The 24,169-nt window shown below is 30.0% G+C and overlaps 1 protein-coding gene across 1 annotated transcript in view; it reads right to left on the reverse strand.

The window, feature by feature from the left end:
- Septin1 (Septin 1) overlaps positions 1 to 24,169 on the reverse strand; it is a 39,243-nt gene that overhangs the window by 10,472 nt on the left and 4,602 nt on the right. Inside the window, exons 3-7 of the mRNA XM_075363270.1 lie at positions 19,588 to 19,711; positions 8,893 to 9,027; positions 6,955 to 7,072; positions 5,338 to 5,424; positions 3,831 to 3,991 (exon numbers count right to left, since the gene is read on the reverse strand). Coding sequence (XP_075219385.1) covers positions 3,831 to 3,991; positions 5,338 to 5,424; positions 6,955 to 7,072; positions 8,893 to 9,027; positions 19,588 to 19,711 — 625 coding nt within the window. The remainder of the gene's footprint in view (positions 1 to 3,830; positions 3,992 to 5,337; positions 5,425 to 6,954; positions 7,073 to 8,892; positions 9,028 to 19,587; positions 19,712 to 24,169) is intronic.

Consider the following 24,169-nt stretch of genomic DNA (forward strand, 5'->3'; position numbering starts at 1 on the left):
GATAACTGTACATTCAGTAATCGTTTCGTTTACATTTAGTTCCTCTTGTTGTCTCCCGAGATATACACTCATATCGAATGTGTACCCAGTTTTATCGCAAAGTCTGTAAACCTTTATCCCAAAGCGCTTTCGTTTACTAGGTATATACTGCCGAAACAAGACTCTACCCTTGTAGACGCATAAAACCTCATCAACTACGATTTGTTGTCATGGATTACAGAGTTCACGAGATTTCTGACATGCAATTTCAAATATTTCGCGTACTCTCCAGAGACGGTCATAGTTACCAGTTTGCATTTCTGATTCTATTGGTGGATCCTGGTTAGTGAAGAGTAAATACTTCAAAATATGAAGAAAGACAGTTCTCGGTAATGTATTCCCAAACCAAGCAATATGGGAAACCTCGTCAGCTGACCAGTATTCTGGTCAACTGACGAGGTTTAGAGAACTTTACAAATTCTTGTAAAGTGTGTCTTACAGTATGACCCCCTTCCAGGATGATTGCAAAGAAACGTTTCATCTGATCAAGACTAACGTCACCTTGATTTCTGTCCTTAGGTAATGGTCCATCAGGTCTACGGCTTTGAAAATACAAATTAGTTTGTAATGTTACTTTTTCAAGGATAGCCCCAAAAAACAACATAAATATGGCAAACAGCATCTGCCCATGAATATGGGGATCAGGAATATATTCAGGCACATTCTGTAAATTTCTACGACGCTTCTTAGGCCGACCTCTCTTACGAGGAGCGGATTTAGCCAAAAGGTCGGGATTCTTTACAAATGCACCTGGTTCCGGACCCGTAAAAGGCAAACTGTTTTGTGTGTCATATTTACACCTATCAGTACAAACAAACCAGGGATTTTCAAGAACCGGCAGACGACCTTCCAACTCGTAACCTTCGTCATCTGTAACTGTTTCATCATTTTGGGCCCGGTCAGTTGGATTTTCTTGTAACTCCGCCATGTCAAGTTCCTCATCTTGGACAGGAAACTCAACAGCTGGTTGCATTTCAACATCCAACTGCACTGGAGAACGATAATGGATTTCATGAAATAGATTACCGTTTCCTTCAGCAGGTGGATGTAGAACTGGACCAGCTACATTTATTTTCTGTTCCATGTCAGTATCACTACTCGAATAACCTGGATCATCATTGTCGCTACTAAAATTCAGGAAATGCGGTTCTGAAAAATCGATACCCCTAATTTCAGTATTTTTGATGTCGTCCAAGCCCTCAAGGTCATCACTGTCATTTTCGTCATAATCTGAAAGTCCTTCGTCAAGAGCAAACCTAATCTGTTCGTCATTCATTGTCTCGATAAAAAAAAAATTACGGCAAATAAAAAAAAAATCACAAATTAAAAAACGCCCAATATGTGAAAAAGATCGCACTGAAAAGAAAAAAAAAACTGATGTAATTTTGAAAAAAATAATGAAATAATATATTGCCAACGGAATGACGGTATGCGATAGTAAGAACTTACTGCAGTTGTACGCATCTAATAGTTGCGTGCACTCGTCCTCACACAATAAAGTAACATATGTTAACTGGAAGTAGATTCATAAACTACGTTTTATAAAAATTCTCACCACTTAAAAGGCTATTCAGATTGACAAAAAACCATTTTTACTGTATACTGTTATTCATTACGAATCGTTATGTGTTTCATATTTGCCGATATCTTTTGTCAGAAAAGATATATTAGACCTGAAATAAAAGTGACATATATATGACCACAAATTCCTTCTTTTTTTGTGTGTGCCGTATAACATAATTTATTATGTGTTTTAATACATCGTTATGTTGCTAATATAATAAGCAATTTTTGTAAATAATAAATAAATCCGTAACCCTCATAGCAATTATAATACACTAGTCACACACACACACACACACACACACACACACACACACACACACACACACACACACACACACACACACACAAAGCACATTTCTGAGAAAAAAATGGTCATATTCTTTCTAGTCTAAATAAAACATTTTACATCATATAAACGTCATTCAATTTTTATAATAAAACTGATTCCTTTGTGAATATACAAAAATAACCGACTTAGATTCCATATAAAATGATTTTGTAACAGCGTTTTAAAACGGGCCGCACAGAGCTCGTTTAATGGCTACATGATCTTAAAAGGTTAATCATGTTTTATATCTAAACAAACATAGCAATTCCATGTTACTACAGAAAGGCTCGTTTTTTTTCTATTAAGTGCTTCATGATTCTTTGCTATTTTTGTTTTTACTTTATAAATTTTCTGTAAATATGTTATCTTAGTATTAATTCTTTCTTCTCTGGTATAGACATTCATTGGCTTATTGTCTCTTATCCTCATTACTTTTGTTTTCCTAAAAATCACTTTCATATCCTGTTATCAGAGTTTCCAATTTTGAAATCTTCAGTTGAATATTCTATACTTCCTACAAAAAAAATGTCATCTGCAAACCTTTTATAACTTAGTTTCCTTCTTTCAATGCTGATCCCTTCATCTTCTTCTAGAGATGCAGAATTTTTGTTGTAAGTAACCAACGTACACATTAATCAAGAGTTGGTTAGAGGCAAAAAAAACATCTTATCATACTCCTTCATCTTTCTAGATTAAAAAATTCAGTTTGAGCATCCTTTATTTCACAGCCATTTTCTGATTCAGGTACAATTCTTAAATTCATTTTTTATCTTTAGTGCCTGTACTCTTCCTCCATTTATCCCATATTACTGTTTTCGCTTTTCTATACATTACACCATACCTTCCTTCCTCTTCTTTTTAAATCTTTTATATCTGAATATTCATCTGCAAGGTATTTCTGCCCTGATTTTTGTTACAATTTTTAATTTATTATATTTTCTGAAGAGCCTCTTACCTTCTTTATCCTTTCTGTTTTTGTATTTTCTCAATTTTTCATTTTTATAATCATTTCTCTGGTAATAGACAGCTTGTTTATTCTCTTTCTTTAATGAAACCGATTAATTGTTCTGCTGCTGTTTTTATGCAATCTTTCATATTCACCCAAAATTAATTTGCACTGTCACCTTCTACAATTATTCTTTTCAATATCTGAACTAACTACTCTCCAACTACCTCTTTTCCATATTCAATTAATTTATCTTCTTTGCTTTTTTAACATTCTTAGATACTACTTTCATTTCTGCCAACTGAAATATGTGATCATTATCAATATAGGTTCATGGTAATCTGCATATTTTTTTACCAATTTCTAAATTTTTCCCCTAATTATAGAGTTAATTTGATATTTGTTTTCATCTCCTAATGATTTCTGTATGTAGGATTTTCTCCTATAGTTTTAAAACCAAATGAATGTTATGAACATTGTATTTTCTTACAAAATAAATAAACCTCTCTCTCTCCCTCCCCCCCTCTCTCTCTCCTTTCATTCCACAAGTCCAGTACATAATTTCCCACTACTTGATCTTTCTACCCTTCTCCTACTACATCATTGCAATCTTCTATTATGAGAGACTCTGATTGAAATATTTCTTATACACACTTCTAACCTTAAACCTGTCCGACTTGGTAGGCTCTAACGAGTAGCAAAGCTGTCATCACCGTAGCTCTCAAGATCAATAGAGCACACAAGCACCATCCCTAACATCAAGGTCCTGCACTCCCTTGTTTGATGATAGCCTAAGGAGTCAATAAATCAATTAGTGAGAATACCTAATATGCCTATTTTCTCAAATTTTTGTAGTAATGTTTCATAATTCTGTTTCAAAATATATGCAATAATTTCAATAAATATTAGATAATGAGGATAAATTAACAAAAAAAATAAAAAATAAATTACATAAGCATTGTTCTGAGTTTTATGAAGTCACAATGATCTGGATTTTCAACCTCAACTACACCCCATGGATATAGCCGTCCTCTTACTTGTCTTCCTTTTACTTCCAATAAAGTGTTAGATCCACATACTGCAAATGGCACTGCTTGTTTTAATTGTCGCACCTGAGATTAATAAAAATAAATAAATAAAAAAACATTACAAGCATGTAATAAATTAACTATAATAAACATAACATGATGGTTTTATATGAAATGATTCAGGGAGTAACATCATGAGAAATATTAATATTTATATTAATATTAATATTTTTTAAAAACAAAGTGGCAAAGCCATATTTCCCATAGATTAAAAAAAGATAATTTTAATTTTCTATCAGATGGATAAACCTGTGACAGCATGTAGTGGCTGAGAAATTTAGCACCAATATCAATAATTTTTATTTTTTAATTTAACTTAGTAAAAGATAATACACTTTGTTAATAAGAAACAGTACTAACTAAACAATGAGTTTTTAAATAGTACTAACATTATATAAGATAATAATATTATCTTTCTTTCATCAAACTGAATCCAAAAAATAACCACTGTAATTTATCAACCATACAAACAATATCCAGCAGCTGTCACTTGCAATTAAAAAAAAATCTAATAAAAGTAAAAAAAATACAAAATTAGATAAAATGTAACATAATCTGCACGTGTTACATAAAATGCAAATTTGTTTACCATAATTTTTTTTAAACCATAATAACACACTCAAAATGATTTGTCAAATTTTACCTTATAAGTGCTTTCTTACAGCCTCAACTGCATCCCAACTAACTGAATTAACTATATTCTTGAATCACCTACATGAACCCCCTACTACTACTTCTCACTGGAATTGACTTATCCAACATTTGGCTGTTACACTGATGCAGAAGAACCATCCCGACAATTATAAAATCGTTAATATAAAAAGGAACAGGACTTAATCCTTTTGTTGTAATAAGACTTTTCTCTGTAATTATCCAAAGAGAATAGGTTCTAATAAAATTTTAATTTGTAAATTAGTGATTAAATTCAGGCAGACCATTCCTATTAACATCAAAAACAAAAGATCTACAACAGCTTACCAGTGGTACTAAAACAGTAACTAATAAAAGGACCCACTAACTGCTTTGTCAAGAACATCAATAATGATATCTGTCAACAAAGATAGTGTGAAAGACCCACCATTCACTGTTCCATAAACCTGTTTAACTTCTGATTACATCAAATTTAAATTACGCATCAGCACCCTGGAAGTGACAAAGGGTGGCATTTTTTGGAGGACAGCTTATATTAATATAAATCAGTAACAAATCATTCTTCTAGTAGAATTTCATTTTTATGCGGATATACATTTTTTCACGGAAAACTCTAGCCATGAACTACCAGCAACATTTTATATAAATATACACCTATAAATACACAGAGTATAAAAATAATTGAAGAAAGAAAAAAGAAAATGGAAAAATGAACTCACCTGCTCTTTGTAATCTTCATCCTCATCACTATCACAATCTGGGAGAGGATAAATTTTAATTCCATTACTTTCTATTTCACTCATAACCTAGAATGACCAAAAATAATGCATTAGATTACATTTTAACAGAACAAAACACTCAATTAAATTACAGCTATTATAAGAAAAAAAAGAGCAAAAGATTCAAAGAATTAATGAAAGCAGATTTTTCTTCCAGCAAGTTTGACATATTTGTCAGCTGCCTTTGTTTACAAATTATAAATGGAAAACGAACTACATGAAGAGATGTTGGGCAGTGAAATGCTTAATCAAGAAACTAGAGAGAGGGATGATTCAAGGACTCAAACGAATGAAATATGTTGAGAAATATACTGAAAATAACCAAGCTAGATGTAAAAATAAATGCTACAACACAAATGCTTCAAATTACTGCATATGCAATATGGTCTCCCTGCAACATTCACAAAGAATTATTAATATCAAAATCTTATCCAGATAATTAGGGAAATTTTCAGAACCGCATCTGAATATTAACTAAAAATTTAAAAAATTCCCATCATGGATCTCCAATCCATTATTGGATTTCAACGTGGATTTACAATCCATGATGAAAAACAGAGATTTTATTCAAAAACATTTTCAAGGGAAAAGAAATATTTAAGAGCAAAGTAATGATTGTTTTGAAATCTTTACAACCAAAGCGACATAAAAGTAGTTACCACACCAATGTACAGATTTCTAAAACCTGCATAAGTTGAAAGAGAACTTTTATTATTTTTCTGGTAATATTGTAGAACAATTTAGGTGTAATACAAAATTTATTTCAAGGCAACAAGAAGCCAAAACATTGGCAAAGGCCAACAAAGAACTCGCCGACATCTGAAGACAGACAGTTAAATATAAGTTTCACCACAAAAAACTAATTCTGTAATAGTGGTATAATAAACAGGCATCAAACCAACCAACAATGTTCAAACACCTTATAACTAAAAATAGTGGAATTTTCGATGAATGTGTGAATCATCCACACATACAGGGAAAACATTAAGCACTACAACACATTAACATTTACAAAATCACATCATATAAACAAGGCACATAATTAAGACAGTACCCATAACAAGTAAATTTTGTACATAATAGATAAAAACAAAGATCTAAGCACACTAGAAAAATATGAAATTCATAAGCACATTAATTTGGTAAAAACATATTAAATGGACAGACAATGAATTCAAATGCATACTAAATTTTAAGTTTAAGGTTTCCTACTCTTTATAAAAGAGTAAGTTAGCCACCACTGGTTAATTCACTGATGAAGATCATGCTAATTAGCTATGAAAGTTCCTTTGGAAAAACAATTTTTTATAAAATGAAATAAGAGTAGTTCATAGTTTTTAATAATTTTAAAATAATTATTAGATTTTTTTTGTAGCTGAGATTCATCAACCACAAAATTAATAAAGAAATGGCAATCATAACTGTAAAACCGCCAACATATCATAATTTCTTTATTATTCAGCAACACTTTACAGTTTAATCAATTGTAAAGGATTGTTATGGCTGAAAATAAAAATATTCAGTACCCAAGAAAATATTACATATAAAACCACTTACCTTCTTCTTTAAGCCAAGAACTTCTTTTTTTGTAAGTACATCAGCTTTAGCAATAACCGGTACAATATTTACTTTACCATGTAACTGTTTCATGAACTCTATATCCAATGGTTTTAACCTAAACATATAAAGAAAATCATGAGAGACTGTATAATAATATATAATATTATGTATTTAAACATAATACAGAAAACCGGTTCATAAACATTCAATAAAACACTTCAATACTGAAACAGCAGTTAAAAAGATATAATTTTTTACAATTTTACAATTTTTCTGAAAGCAGAGGTAGATCCTACTTAATTATAACAAGAGATTACTAACATATCAGTATAGACTTTTACTTTTTCCTAACATTTTCCAATCATGTAAACTATTCAATCATACTTACTAACTCTAATCAACTGTTGGAATCCAGTTTACATACTTGTGCTATTATTTTTTTAAAGTTTCAAAAATGCTTTATTTGTATAAATTTATGATTTGTAGCATCTTAAACTTACCATTTAAGCATTTATAGTCATTTGGAACCCATACCAAACGCAAATTTCAGATTTTAGAGCATTCAAATTAAATTTCTACATTTCATCTACTGTAAGATATTTTCTTATATTTTTCCATGTGAATATCTTATCAGTGAATAATATTCCCTACTCTTGTCCAATCCCAGAGTTCATAGTCTGAACTAGCTTCTCTGTTATTTTTGTACAACTTAGCTGTTATCGTTTAGATCACATTAGTCTCTAAACTTTACATATAATCACTTCACATATAATACCTATTATATGTAATCACTATTATACTTTACATACAACAGTGATTATGTATAATCACTTTACAGAATTCCTCATCTATATAAACAAATATCAATTGTACAAAAGTTCATAATGAGAGAAAAAATTTACCAGAGTAATATTACAATAGCCTGTAAGGATCTATAAATAATACAACCACGAATTAAAAATCTAATGTAATTAATTGAACTTTAAACAATGTAATATAAATTTGTATTTCGTTACTTAAAGATAAATTTCAAGCTCAATGAAAAATATTCAAAAGTTAAAAGTGTGTAAAACTGAATTTTTACTTTTTCTGACAGGATCTACAGTTTAACCAAAAAGAACTAAATAATAAAATTACAAAATTCTATTAGCGTATAACCCTCAATAAACATGATAAAAAAAGTTTTACTGATTTTTAGTACAAATACAACGCTTTCAGATAAGCTATTAACTCCCTCAGAAGTATTTAATTCTGGCTTCATGTTTAACCTTCTTCAAAAACTGCATTAAAAATATCTTTATTATGAAAAAAATACCCATGCATTTTTTTTTTTGTCTTCAGTCATTTGACTGGTTTGATGCAGCTCTCCAAGATTCCCTATCTAGTGCTAGTCGTTTCATTTCAGTATACCCTCTACATCCTACATCCCCAACAATTTGTTTTACATACTCCAAACGTGGCCTGCCTACACAATTTTTCCCTTCTACCTGTCCTTCCAATATTAAAGCGACTATTCCAGGATGCCTTAGTATGTGGCCTATAAGTCTGTTTCTTCTTTTAACTATATTTTTCCAAATGCTACTTTCTTCATCTATTTGCCGCAATACCTCTTCATTTGTCACTTTATCCACCCATCTGATTTTTAACATTCTCCTATAGCACCACATTTCAAAAGCTTCTAATCTTTTCTTCTCAGATACTCCGATTGTCCAAGTTTCACTTGGACAATCGGAGTGGAGCATAAAAAAATGGGTATTTGTCCAAGTGAAACTTGGACAAATACCCATGCATAAGAAAACAATAATTGCAAAGGAAACAAATGAAACATCTCATACAACAAACAAAATGTACAATAATACTACATAAAATACAGGGAATATTAAACACCAATGGCTTCAACTAATTAAATTAGACAATGACACACAGAACACTTACCCATGACCAATAGGTGAAATAAAATAGAAACAGCAATGTATACGATTATCAACTATGTTGCGTCTATTCAAACCACTTTCATCTCGAAGAAATCGTTCAAACTGTTCATCAATGTACTGAATAATAGCACGGAAACTGAGAACATTCAACACAATATTTAAACAAAAATGTCATAAATTAAAGAGATTTAGACAAAAAACATAACGGGAAGAGGGAGCAACAAAAAACTTTATTTAAACACTCACCAAACTTAAAATTATAAAAACACTATAAAATTTCACAGTTATTTTACACTATGCTTTAAGCACTTTTAAAAACTTATTTTATGAACTATAGAATTTGAAAAACTTTTCTAGAAAAAAAAATCTCCTCACACCAAAAGTCGTTGGAACCAGTGTTTAGAATACAAATGTTCAATGTCCTTTTGTTTTAGTTGTTTTCTAAGTTAATTTACGGGAATATTCATAGCAATTTATGATAAAAAATACAGATAATCTTCATAAGAACTGTAAAATTAATTTAATCTGGCAAGCAATCTCAAACTTTGGATTTTTCTTTCAAATTTCCTTTTGTACACTGTAGAACAGAAATTATATGCACAACTGAATGTCCTATAATCAAACAGCAATTTACTGCTAAATGTTCATCATCTTCATGGAATCTATTGCTTTGATGATTGACAAAAGTCCATAGAAAAGGGATCAATTCAGAATCAGATGTACAGATGATCCATCAGATCTACTGACACTCTCTAAATCATTTATACAACCAGATAAATACGACAAGGTATACAATTTTCTAACTCTTTCCTAATATTTTCAATATATTCATGATACATTTTATGAAACTCATTGAGTACTCTTTTTTTTTAAAAAAAAAAACTTTACTCCATGCTCTTGTCAATGTCATTTTTTCACAGACTTGGTATGCATCAATTACTATGTAGTCAGACTTTTAAAACAACCTGATGTTTTAATTTGAAATAACTTCATTACCTAATAAAAATATTTCTTCATTACTTATTTATATAAAAAGGTGTTCCTTCTATTTCTAAGCAGTCTACTGAAGGATTAGTAAGTGCAATGTCTGTAAAGTAGCATTGTAACATTAGAAACACATTCTGCTTTTATTCAAATCCTATTAATACGTAACCTTCAGAATAAAATAATTATAGAACCAATTTTTTTTAAATGTATAAACATTCTTTAGAAATTTTTTAAATACCTGGAAGATTTTGGGCTTTGAAAAGCTGAGCTTTATTGATTTACCAATTACCATTATATCAAGTTTGTGTTTTCCAGTTAATACCAAAAAACAAACAATGTCACATTTATTCTTTTGACATTTTATAACCTGGAGTTGATTCATCTTTACTTAAAACTAAACTTTTCAAACATCAAAAAATAGTTGTGACTTGTATTTGAAAAATATATGAAAAAAGTTTATTTTAAATAGTGACACAATAAATACCACATTTTTTAACTGAATAATTAACAGGGTTCCCACCGAATTTTAAGATTTTCCTGACTTTTACTGATTTTTTGTGACCAATTTAGTAATAATTTCCTGACTCGCATAAAGTTATAGCTATTGCCATTTACTCTGCAAAATAGATAATTTATTTCTCTGCAGCTTCCACCATCCCCATAGCTGCTCAATTCACGCCTTTTTTTTATTATTTATTATTGCATTCATTTTTAAAGTCTATTTTTAATGACTTTTTACAATATACATTTAAAATCAGGCTATTTTTTGTGATAAATTGTTTCAGTAAATTACATTACAAAGTACAAAAAAAAAAAAAAATTAATAACTTTCCTGCATAAAAATGTTCATGGTAACTAAAAATAAGACAGACAAGAAATAGAAACTAACTAAAGCAATTTTTAAAAATAATTGGCTCGCACCTAAGATTGCTAAAAATTTTTCACAAAAACCAGCCTACATTATTTTTCAAAGTAAACAAAAAACAATGTTTAATAACTTGGTTTGCATAAAAATGCTATGAAACATGGATTTCAATTTAACAAAGAATATATGTATGATCACAACTTAAAGGAAGCTAAAATCACTGTGACTAAAAGTAATACAGATAAGAAAACTATAACAGAACGCCTTATTTTGTATTTTTCAGAATTCCAAAGTATAGTGCGAGGCCATGATTATTGACATAAGAGCATTTAGTGGCTCTAAGCTGGAATTTTGACGCTATACAACTATCAGGAAACATAATTTTAAAAGTTGTACCAACATCTTCACGTGAACTTAAGGATAACTTATTTTGTACAACATTGAGAACCAACATAATCTTCGCCTTAGAAACATTGTCTTTATAACAAAATGAAGTAATTGTGTTGTCATTTTTCATTACTAAATGAAGTCAAAAATTCAAATCTATCATTTGTGGCTGAAATGATATTAATCTGATCAGAAGATCCAGGCAAAGAACACACAGATATATCACAACCACCATTCTCACAAATGCTGATCAAAGTTTGTCTGCTGAGTTGAAGTACCACTGGGAGAAAAAAAGTTTTCAGTGAAGGCTAAGAATTCCTTATCTTAATTATTTTATTATGCTGCTTTCCTTTATTGTGCGACTTCACTGCCTTTTGGCCCATACTGCCGAGTCCAAAATGTTTTTTATCACAAAAAGCATGATACACATCTCTACCTCTTCTCAACTGATGTAGGTTTATATCTAACCATAGGTTATTAAACAGTCTTTTTAGACGCCATTTAAAAGCAACTAATTACCTAAAATATAAAAAAAACATGGTGGTTTTAGAGAAATTCCAAGAAAACAGTTAACAACCTTTAAATTTTTCAACGGTAACTTTTTGTTAAAATTTCACCAGTGAAAAAATTAACTGCAATTTGGAATAATCCTACTTTAATATAAAAGAATAATTGGGGAATGTAAGTAAGAACAGGACATGTTAATAGCTGCTTGAAGCATGTAATTGCAGTGTGCTGAATGATGGAATTGCCACTTCTTGACGTTTGAAAAGTATATCAAATTTATTTTGGCATTAATAATAACATAATCTTAATTCGCTAACAAAAATGCAATTCTCTAAAATATTTTGCAATTTTTCCTGACTAAATTTATATTTCCTGACTTTTCCTGCCTGTGGAAACCATGATTAACATGATCTCAAATATTTGAATAACTTGAATATTTGGATATCTAGAATATTCAAATATCAAATGTTTATTCCCAACCTCATAATATAAATAAAATTCTCTAATTTCCATTTATTTATTTACATATTCATATTTCAAATTAGTGCATTATTTTTAAAATATATTTATTAAATTAGCTAAAATTATTAAAACAAAAACACAAGTATAGTAAAAAATAAAAAAAAGATGAAAGATAACTAAAAAATACATTCAGCGAAACTCTAATTTTAATTTTTGTAATTAGTTATCCTTAAAAACAATTGGCTGGTATTGTAAATGTATTTCACATACTGCATAATTCTATACAGATAAACACTGAATGTGTTCAGAGTGAGAACTGCAATTCAATGATGCAAACTGCTATTCTTTTTTCAGTATTCAAAAGTGTTTTTGGAGCTTTGGAGTAATGGTCCTTGCATCTCTGTAAACTGTATACTCATCATGTTTACAGCACTAATGTATGACTCAAATGTTGGAGAATTTTTCGGAACTTTTATATTAGTGTTACATTTGAATCTTGGATACTCTTAAGAAGTTTACGTTTTCAAGGCATTCGGTTACTAGTTGATAGTATTTGCCCGTCTAATGTAAAGCCAAGCTTGTACACATTTCTGTATTATTTAAATATATCTCAATTATTCATTTCAGACGTTAGTTTTATAAATATGCTTATGCAGGCCTAATGAATGTTAATTTCAAGACACTAAAATGCATCAGCTAACCACGGACACAGGACTGAACTAAATAAATCAAAATAATAGATGCGTAGCATTATTTAGTCCTTTTTTTTCTTGTGCTCATGCTACAGGCAACTGCACTGTAGTGAAAAATTGTTATTAATTTAATTATAATTAAATTAATAACAATTTTTTGACAAGCTATATACAGTACTTTATAAGCATGTGTAAATAAACCTACTAATAAATAAACCATGGCAAACAGTGGTAGTTACATTTGTTTTGCACCCTCTCAATCAAACATTTTTTGAATGGTATTAGATTTTATGATTTTATTTAATTTTTTTTATTGTATACAATTATTCAGCTACTTTCTCTATATTCTGGTTTAAAATATTTACAGAAAAAGGCCTGAAAGTTGATAAGAGTATTTACTTACTTTTTTTAAGTCTGTCATTATATCTCAGATTGAGTAAGATAAAATTTATCATTTTTCTGATGCATCACAATCAGCTCTTGAAAAAGCTGATTGTGCTTTTTCAAGTGTATTTTTATATAAACTTTTATTTATATAAAAATTTATATTAATATAAATTTTGTTAGATTTTTTTAAATTACATAAAACAAAGAGGTATGGAAGTAATCCCTGATTAAATTAATAGCAAAAAAAAAAAATTTAAGAGCATAAGCATAACAGTAAATAATTCCACATTCCTTTTATGTTCAGCACTGAAAATTTAAGTTTAAAATATTTTTTTTTTTTTTTTTTTTTTTGGCAGAAGTTGTTCATTAGACAAGAACAATAAAGTAAAAATAAGAAAACAAGGTTTAATGTAAACAAAGTTATAACAAAAATATATCCACAAAACATAACAGCAAATTATGCTACATTCGATAGCCAGGATTACAAATGGGATAAAACATAAATCACACTAAAATATAATAGAATTATAATTATAATAAGTATAAATTTAAGATACCCTAGATTTAAATATATCATTCAGAAGTAATAAAAAAGATCTTATAAAAATAACGAGTCATGCAATATGAAAAATAATAAATTACAAAGTAAAATGGTATACACAATTAAATGCAGCAACAAAGTGCACAAAATTTTATGTTGATAAGACAAATCAGATTGTCTGAGACGCAAATAAAATTAAAGACACCAAAACTGTAAATGTGTAGAATCAAAAATACACAAAGGAACAAAATCAAAATTTGACACTACTACTGAAAATACTTTAAGTTAATTAACAGCATGACAAATACAATGCTAATGAAGAGATGGAAGTACAGAGGCAGAGGCAAGAATGCTAACATGAATGTATGAAATAAGGGATTAACATAAGGAATGAGTACAATGTAGGTGGGTAAAACCAAGGTGGGTCCTACAGCAAAAAGATCCAGGAATAGATAGAAATGATTTAGGTAAAGGAAGCAGCAAATAGGAAACATGTTTTAGAAGTTAGAAGCGGTCAAGAAAAAACAAAAAGGAAGATGAAGTTAATATGGGAAGATAAGGTAGTAGAGGAGCTGAGAACGAAGATTTTGAGAAGTTAAGCCCTAAGTTGTGAGTTGTTAGAAGAATGAAAGACAGACTACATAATATAGTATAAAGAAGGAAGTGCTTTAAAATTCTGTAATGAAAAAACAAAAATCATAAATGCATCAAATATGTCACCATTTAAACTTTTAGAAGTTTTACCATTTAATTAAATCTAATAGTAGATTTAATTTAAATATGAGTTCTTTATAAAGACTGTTATTATCATCTATGGTAAATGGTAAATGTCTGAACTCATTAAATAATCAGCTTTCACAATGTTGACTGAAAAACAATATTCCAGTAAAAAGTTAAATGTTTTAAAATTTATGTGAATTATGCTCTGGAAAAAACACGTGTGAATTCACCACATATAATTTACACAATAAATAATAAATGATGTAATAAGCAGTGTAAATATTTAATTTTTTTTAATTTTTAAAAGAAACTTTTTTTTATTTGCTAAGAAATATACATTTAAATGATTAAAGGAGCTTCTACCCATAAAATAAATATGTTTCAGCACTTCTGTCTTTTCAGTCAGCACAGGTAATAAAAAGTCTATTTATCTAACATATGATTGCTAAAAATATGTAGAAAAATATAATTCACATCAACATATTTTTCTCAAAATGTCCAAACTAAGTTAATATAATAATTTAGTGCTGGTATCTTGTATTAACCCTTCTGTGATACCTTAAATGTAATAGAAAAGTGTACTGCATAAGGAAAAATACCATAAGCAATTTTGATGAATTTAAAAATACAGGAATGCTATTTGATTAAATCCCTCAAACAGAAAGGATAAGATAAGGGTAAGTTTCCTTATCACAATAACAAAAATTTAAACCTGTTATCTGTATCTAATGTATTGCAGCTGGCTACCTACAGCTGGTTCTGTACATTTATCGTGAAAGCAGTTTAATTTCACTACTGATGTGTAACATGAATGTTTAGAATTTGTCAACACAATGCCACTGAGTTCCTGCAACTGTTTGGAAACAACGTTAATGACAGGAGCAAATTGTATTTGAATTCCTGGCATGCTTATCAAACTGATGCACCAGAAATGAATGAGTTCTACCATTATACTGTAAATCATTGGTATCACTTCATTGATCCACACAGCAGTGCTCATATTCAAACCATTTAACACTTGTGGGGGTTGCTGAAATGGCTATATATATTCCTTCCAATAATTCCTTCCAATAAATCTAATAGTAGATTTAATTTAAATATGAGTTCTTTATAAAGACTGTTATTATCATCTATGGTAAATGGTAAATGTCTGAACTCATTAAATAATCAGCTTTCACAATGTTGACTGAAAAACAATATTCCAGTAAAAAGTTAAATGTTTTAAAATTTATGTGAATTATGCTCTGGAAAAAACACGTGTGAATTCACCACATATAATTTACACAATAAATAATAAATGATGTAATAAGCAGTGTAAATATTTAATTTTTTTTAATTTTTAAAAGAAACTTTTTTTTATTTGCTAAGAAATATACATTTAAATGATTAAAGGAGCTTCTACCCATAAAATAAATATGTTTCAGCACTTCTGTCTTTTCAGTCAGCACAGGTAATAAAAAGTCTATTTATCTAACATATGATTGCTAAAAATATGTAGAAAAATATAATTCACATCAACATATTTTTCTCAAAATGTCCAAACTAAGTTAATATAATAATTTAGTGCTGGTATCTTGTATTAACCCTTCTGTGATACCTTAAATGTAATAGAAAAGTGTACTGCATAAGGAAAAATACCATAAGCAATTTTGATGAATTTAAAAATACAGGAATGCTATTTGATTAAATCCCTCAAACAGAAAGGATAAGATAAGGGTAAGTTTCCTTATCACAATAACAAAAATTTAAACCTGTTATCTGTATCTAATGTATTGCAGCTGGCTACCTACAGCTGGTTCTGTACATTTATCGTGAAAGCAGTTTAATTTCACTACTGATGTGTAACATGAATGTTTAGAATTTGTCAACACAATGCCACTGAGTTCCTGCAACTGTTTGGAAACAACGTTAATGACAGGAGCAAATTGTATTTGAATTCCTGGCATGCTTATCAAACTGATGCACCAGAAATGAATGAGTTCTACCATTATACTGTAAATCATTGGTATCACTTCATTGATCCACACAGCAGTGCTCATATTCAAACCATTTAACACTTGTGGGGGTTGCTGAAATGGCTATATATATTCCTTCCAATAAGCATTTCAAAAGGAAAAAAATCACAATCTAAGTAATTAATCAAACACAGTACACTGATAAATTATATGCTTTAAAAAGCCACTTTACTATCTTCAAAAAAAATTTTTGAAATATTTTAACTCACTATTATCAAAACAAATTCACATTTTAAAATAACAGTTACAAGGGAAACATATGGATTCATGTCAGGTGTGCCATAGTATAACAAGAAGCAGTCACAATCATGTAGAGATCAATTCAAGAGAATTATATAAAATACAAATTCACATGCACTAAAAATAATATAGCTTGTCCAAGTAAAATTGGCATAGATCTGATCTAGGCGATGGCTGTCTAGCTAGCGCGGGGCTATAATATGCTACTCATGGAGGACAGTATGCGTACAGTATAATAAATTTTACAGTATACATTTTTTTTATCTTATACTAATTTTTTTGATTTAACAAATTTTTTTATACCAATTTACAGTATAAATCTTTTTTTAGTATTTTTTATATAATAATGCTTATTCCAATCAATAAAGAAATTCACATCATAAATTTTTTAAATCATAAAACTTTTTTAGTCTTACATTTATATAAAAAAAATAATAAATTTATAATTGAATAAAACAATATACAAATATTTAGCTAACTTATTTTTACCACTCTTATATCACTTTTGGACTATGTATGTGATATTCAAGCTACGAAACCTTTCAGTTGGATTTTGAAGCACTTATGGTTATCTATTCACTCTGAAATTTTGCATACAAGTTTGCTCCTGATGACAACACATTTTAGCAACATTTTCAAGTTGCTAAGATGCCCCTAAGTTGCTAGGTGAAAAAAATTCCCCTTGAATTTATTCAACCTTGTTTACAGGCATATTTTCTTAGTGAAAGAAATTTAAGTTAGATATATATTAGGGTATACAGTTGCTACTAGAAATTCTGTACAGTAGACCTTTGGGAAGACCTTTTTTGAATTTTTGGACAAAAATTGCAAAATCCCGAAAACGGTCGGTCCTAGTGCTGTGAAAAAATTTTTACTCTCCTCGCCAGTTCCCCATCCGCTCCCAGTGGTACCCATCAGTTGATAATATTTTCAGTGACCCTGAGGCGCCATTCAGAAATCGGGGAAGGGATGCGATGGGACGCCACCATAAATTGACAACCACTCGATCGATTTTCACAATTCAAATGACGTATGTATCAGCAGGTCGAGTACTAACTGTTTTTAATGCATCAAGTGCACTCTTGATTGACTGGATCTTGGTTATCTGGAAATTAATCGTTTAGCCCTGTGTTTTGATTGCTCTCACCCACCGTAAAAAGTAAAAATATGATCTTTCACTAAATATGCTCAAACCTGTGCACTAGCGCAGCTGTAAAGTATAAACTTATGAAGATAAAATGTAGAAAATAAAAAATATATTAAAAACCACTCATATTAAATGCACTAAAAAGTAGAAAATAAAGATATAGAAAAAACCTTTTTAAAATACCACTCTTAAATTAAATACACTGAACGGTAAAAAATAATTTTAGGATGATATCTAAGGATGGATTTAACAACAAGCTTTGATAGTGAGATGCATGATTATGTGAAAATCGTAGCTTCAAATTAAAAATTTGATGTTTTTGCTAATTTTTTCTTATGCATGTTTGCACCTCACTCTTTAGGTCATTCGCTACACATAAGAAACACCCACCGCAAAACATACCAATCTGATCTTTCGCTAAATACACTTGAACCTGTGTGCTAGCGCAGTTGAAAAGTATAAACTTATTAAGATAAAATGTAGAAAATAAAAAATATATAAAAAAAACTTTTTTAAAACCATTCAAATTAAATGCACTAGAAGGTAAAAAATAATTTCAGGACGGTAACTCAGAACTGATTTGAAAACGAGCTTTGATGGTGATATGAAAGATTATGTAAAAGTCATAGCTTCAAATTGAAAATTTGATGTTTTTGCCAATTTTTTCATATAAATCATGAGCACCCCATTCCTTTGCGAGGAGAAATGAATTTTTCTGAAGATATTTCACCAGTAATTTGTTAAACTGTTTTTTTTGAGACTCCAGTGGCTGATGCATCAAGTTCTACAAGTTTTTTGGTGTCACTAATAAACATTCCAACTGCAGCTTCTCCTGCCGAGTAATTAAAAGCATTGTGTATAATTTCTTTCCCTTGGTGGTGAATGCCTTTTCCATGTAAATTAGACATAATATGCAAAATAATAAAATCAATTCACTAACATAAGAATAGAGCTGACAAAAATTTAGTAATTTAATGTGAATAAATTACTTTTAAAATTTCACTTAAGACAATTACTTTCAAGAATTGAAACTCAAAGAACACTATAACAGGATGATAACCTTATACTATTTGGATACACGCAGTAAACTGAACAAGTTTTAACTGCAAATACAGTATAAATTAGAGATTTAATGTTTAGAATGACACATTATTTGATTATTATTTACACTAACATGAATAAAGAAACTTTTCTTACATATGACTCATAGCCTAGGCTAGCGTACGGTTGTTCGCCACTCCCAAAACAAAGGGCGAAAAGCATAGCGTAAATAGTAGACATCAATCTTGTGTGTGTTTGGCTTGGATATTTTTACAATTATATAACTATAAATAGATACATTTAGACCTAAACACTAATCAGTAACAGCCAATTAGTCTGCATAATATTGCATAACATATCTATTTCAGTATCCAATAAAGATATAAGTTATTAATTTAATAATATATAAACTCAGGATTAAATAAGTAACTAATAAATATAAGACATGAACTGGTTCATTGATTGGAATAAACAATAGTCATACCATATACATACTGTCTTTAATCGAATAGTTTTATAACTCATGCTCGTTAGGCAGCAAGATATACAGCTATGCTGTTTATCAGATCTGTGCCAATTCGGCTTGAACAAGGTATACATAAATATTTTTATACATTCACTTCTTGAGTAAGTTTGTGTTTGTTCAAGTACTGGCATAAATAAATTCATAATTAATGCAAACAATGGAATGAATTAAATACAAACCAGTCAGTATTGTTTATGGCATCTCCAAATCCAGGTGTATCTACTACAGTTAACCGAAGTTTAACCCCTCTTTCTTCAATTTCAACTGTTGAAGCATCCAACTTGACAGTTTGAGTTGCTTTTTCTGTAAAATTATGAAAAATCCGATAGATTACAGCAGTTCACTGTTAAATCACAACTGAAAAAAAAAAAACTAATGCATGCAAAACAGAAAAACTAATGATCAAACAAAACAAATTTTTGCACCAACTGGACATTCAAAACTTTTATGACTCTAAATTGTAAAAACTATTCTTGTTTTACATAAATACTTTAAACACAAGTTTTTTATGAATAAAGGTTAAAAGAAACATAAACTTGATCACACATAACTTTAACTTTCAGGACTCACGCCAAAAATTTGATACAACTGCTTGCACATTGTATTTTATACAATAGTGACAATTTTTAGTAAATATTGCATGCATTTTAGTACAAATAGGACACTTACTTAAGAGAGATAATTATAAGAATAATAAAATTTTATTGCTTAATAAAAAACGTTAGGTCCCATTTGACCAAATGTGTGTATATTAAAAATTATACTTTATCTAATGTATCATTAATAAAAATTTTAAAAAGAAATCTTATTAGATCATAAAAAATGTTGACAGAGTTCAACAATCCATGAAATTGGTTATTTGCACATTGTATTTTATACATCATCCTGATATGTCAATAAAATTCCAATATCTCGAAAAGTATGAATTTTCATGAAATCTGGTAACAACATATTATGCACCAGGAATGAACTGAAGAACAAAAAAAAAGTTTAAAAAAAATCTGTGCTTAAAACACAAAAATATCAAACCTGTAGCAGAAAATACAACAGTGAGTTCCTGAAGGTTAAAACAGCTATCTCATCAATTTTGAAAATACATATAAGCTGAGTTTGATAAACTGTGAATCCAGCTAACACTTAATACACAACAAACCTTTTATTTTCTAACAGCACATTCACTAAAAAAAATCCCAGTATTACGAATTCTAAGCTGTAATAATTTTTTCAAGTTAAAAAAAGAGTTTTAAAATAAATAAGTACCACATGGTATGTTTTTGGAACTTATGCACTGTGTATTATGTAATCATTCAACTTTCACATACTATAATAACAATCATATTAGGTAAGTTTTACTTCAATATAATTCAAATTCCAAAGAAACCCATTCTCAAATAAATAGTGATGGTGAATGCATAATGTGTGAAAATAGTGAAGAAACAAAGCCGACAAGTTGACAAAAAATTTCATAAAAACAGTCATACTTCCCCAGCAAGAAAACTGCAATATACCTTAAGTCTTAAAAACCACATTTCTCAAGTAATAATAATCTCCAGTGCCTAAAGGAAATTAATTTTTCCTACAAATGCACAATCACAAACACTGTGTTCATATCAGAAGTGTACGGTTTTATAAAAAGTGAAATTGGATCAAAATCAGAGAATGCCAATGTTGTCTAAAGATGACAATGTTTTTAGGGAGAAAAGGAACTTCAAAAATAGCATGTACTAAGAGAAAGAAGGAGACTAGCAGAAAATAAAGTACCAGTAGTCGTGATAGTGAAAAAAAAGTAAATATTAGATCGGTGAATATTCAAATGGAATAAGTGATGGGGAATTAACAAATTTGGGACAGCACTTGCAGAAGATGGAAAGAAGAGAAAGAAATGAGTATAAGACAACTAATTTTTACTAGAAAGTCTAAATCCTAGCATGAAGTAAGGAAGTGATAACAAAGTGCAAATTAGTACTTAAAAAAAACTTGCTTTTTTTTAAGTCTTCACACATACAGCTGGATTATGAATGGAAAAGAAAATTGCAGGCAGCAGAAATGATATTCCTGAAATGCATAGAGAGAAAAAAGAACAGAAAGAAAGATTAAAGAATGAGTAAGTATGAGTGTGGATACAAAACGCTAAACAAAGAAAAAGAGGAACTGAAATGGGCCAGACAGCTGAAAAATTCAGAAAAGGAAGCTACTAAAAATAATCTTTTTAGTTAGAGGAAGCAGTAAATTTAGAGCGAAATCCAAAGGTGACATGATACTGATGTTAGAAAAGGTCACAACGGGGTGAAAACCCTTAGAAAAGAAAATGCAGAGAACAATAAGCAGATATGCACAAATAACAGCCTGATGCAGGGAAGTCTGGGAAATAGGAATAGGTATTAAGTACCTTTCTTCTTAGAAAAATTTCAGTTTTTTCGGTTGTCACTTGCTGCAGCAAATAGAACTCAAGAATCATCCACAAAGTATGTAACTTAATATCAAAGTTTTCTTTTTACTCCACTTTAGGGCCGGACCTGCTTTAATATGAACACAGCCTCAAGGAAGAATCAGGGGAAATTATTCACCCTTCTGCCATCTTTGTACGGATGATCTTGACCAACACTGTGGACACCATGCACCACACCCGTTCGATCTGCAACATAGTCCCCATGATGTTATCTGCGATAAGCATGCCAAATTCTCTCCAGCATGCTTTCCCCTGTTCTCAAGGAATTGATCACCCATGAATACAGTATGTTCTACAGTAACCTCCTCCCTGAAACAGTGGCATTCCGGAGAGGATCTCAACATCTGTGCCCACAGTGTTTTAAGACAATCATGACCGGTAAGGAACTGGATCAACTCATATCCCAGTTCCCCGTGATTGCGGCCCAGCCATCTCTGGAAATCTGGGATCATTCTGTAGGTCTATCTGCCCTTCATTGATTGATCCTGTATAATATCCAAGTTGCTCAAAGTCTGTGTCCACTTTCAAGTCAGATAACACACGACAAACTTGCAGTTCATTTGTGAGAGTTAATAACATCCTGTAGCCAGTATGATAAATTAGTTTTTTTTTAAATTAAAATTTATTCATATAAATTTAGTTAAGAAGCTGATAGTTTTATAGAATAGCCCTAAGTTATTGCCACATCTATAGTTAGGCCAACTATGACCAGGCACATAATCTCTACTTTGTATATCTACCAAAAACAACCAAATTTTAGAGACATGCCTGCACCTGAAATTACAAAGTGATAATGGGAGAATATCTTTAAACAGTTATTATATCCCATTTATTTAATAAATATGAATTAAAACAGTGCTATGAAAAATATTAAAAACAATTTTCTTCCAATTTCTATAAACAACCAAGAAACAATGTAGATTCAGATCTAGTCAATGTTATTCACATTTTCATTATACAAATGGTTCCTTGTTTACCTCGACGAATTCTGCTTGATATTAATATACAAATTTTTTCTATTTCTTCTAACAATATCTGTTACCCAATGCTGCTCTTTTACAAGTACTGTATTAATGGAAGGCTGGTAAAAAAAAACTATATGTAAAAAACTATCTTCTTTATTACACAAAGGTTGCAGAAAAACCTTGTTTTTCTAATTTTGCTCGTCATCATCAAATTTAGTCCCTTCTAGCAGAAGACACTATACTCGATTACCTTTAGAGCTATCCTCTTGTAAACAAACCGTATGATGTTGTAACACACTATCTCAAAAGTTATGCATAGAAATAAGTAAATAACATAAAAATGATTCATTTATTATTTGATATTTTCATTTGGCACAGACTGAATCAAGTTATTTATGAATTAATTACATGGCAGTGATATTTATAAAATTATATCATTGTTGACAAAAACATGATAAACAATTAAGTATAAGACTGGCGAGGACTGACTAACTAGTACATTACTGCACTAACACAATCACATATGCTGCAGTGAAATATCATTATTACAAATAACAGAGCTAGGATAGCTCTTACACTGAATACAGTATAGTGCAGTATTTCAATATGGATACACCCTGCACATACTGTATCATTAGTGAGTTACTTTTCTTCTCAATAAGATTTTCATCAATTGAGATCTATTGTTGAGAAACATATTACAAAAAACTACTCAATCAATCGCAACCAAATTTTTACCCATATTTCTTGGCATAACTGAGAAGGTTTTTAATTTTAAATACATTTCATCTCGAAAAAAAAATACTCAAGTATATAAATGTAGTAATGGAGATTTGCCAGCTGAAGCACAAACTTTAATGAACTGTGAATCTCTATTACTGTGCAAGCTGGGTGTGAACTGAATAATTTAAATCAACTGAATGAATAATATAATTAAATTTACATTAAATAAAATAATATTAAATAAATTAAAAGATTTCTGTTTAACAATAATGGCTTCCCATTGGTAGTGTGTGTGAGGTTAGAGTGGTGGAGGTATGCAAGCACCTCATGGGAGGCTACACCAATCATCACCATCAACTGGTAACAAACAGGGTGCCCCTGGGGCACTGTTTTGGGAGGTGTAATGGAAGCTCTTATAATATCTCTGCAAACAATTGTCTGATTTTCAAATTCAAATGGGGTATTTGTTAGAAGGCTGAAAGCTAACTTTGCATGCATCAGGTACACTCTCGATCTAACAGATCACGGTTATTCAGAAATATATATATATAAAGTTTGTTTGTTTGTAATCGCATCATGTGAGAACCAACCGACCAATTACTTTCAAATTTGCAGGATACATTC

The sequence above is a fragment of the Lycorma delicatula genome, chromosome 4, assembly GCF_047948215.1.
Source record: "Lycorma delicatula isolate Av1 chromosome 4, ASM4794821v1, whole genome shotgun sequence".
In the NCBI taxonomy this organism is placed as follows: Eukaryota; Metazoa; Arthropoda; class Insecta; order Hemiptera; family Fulgoridae; genus Lycorma; species Lycorma delicatula.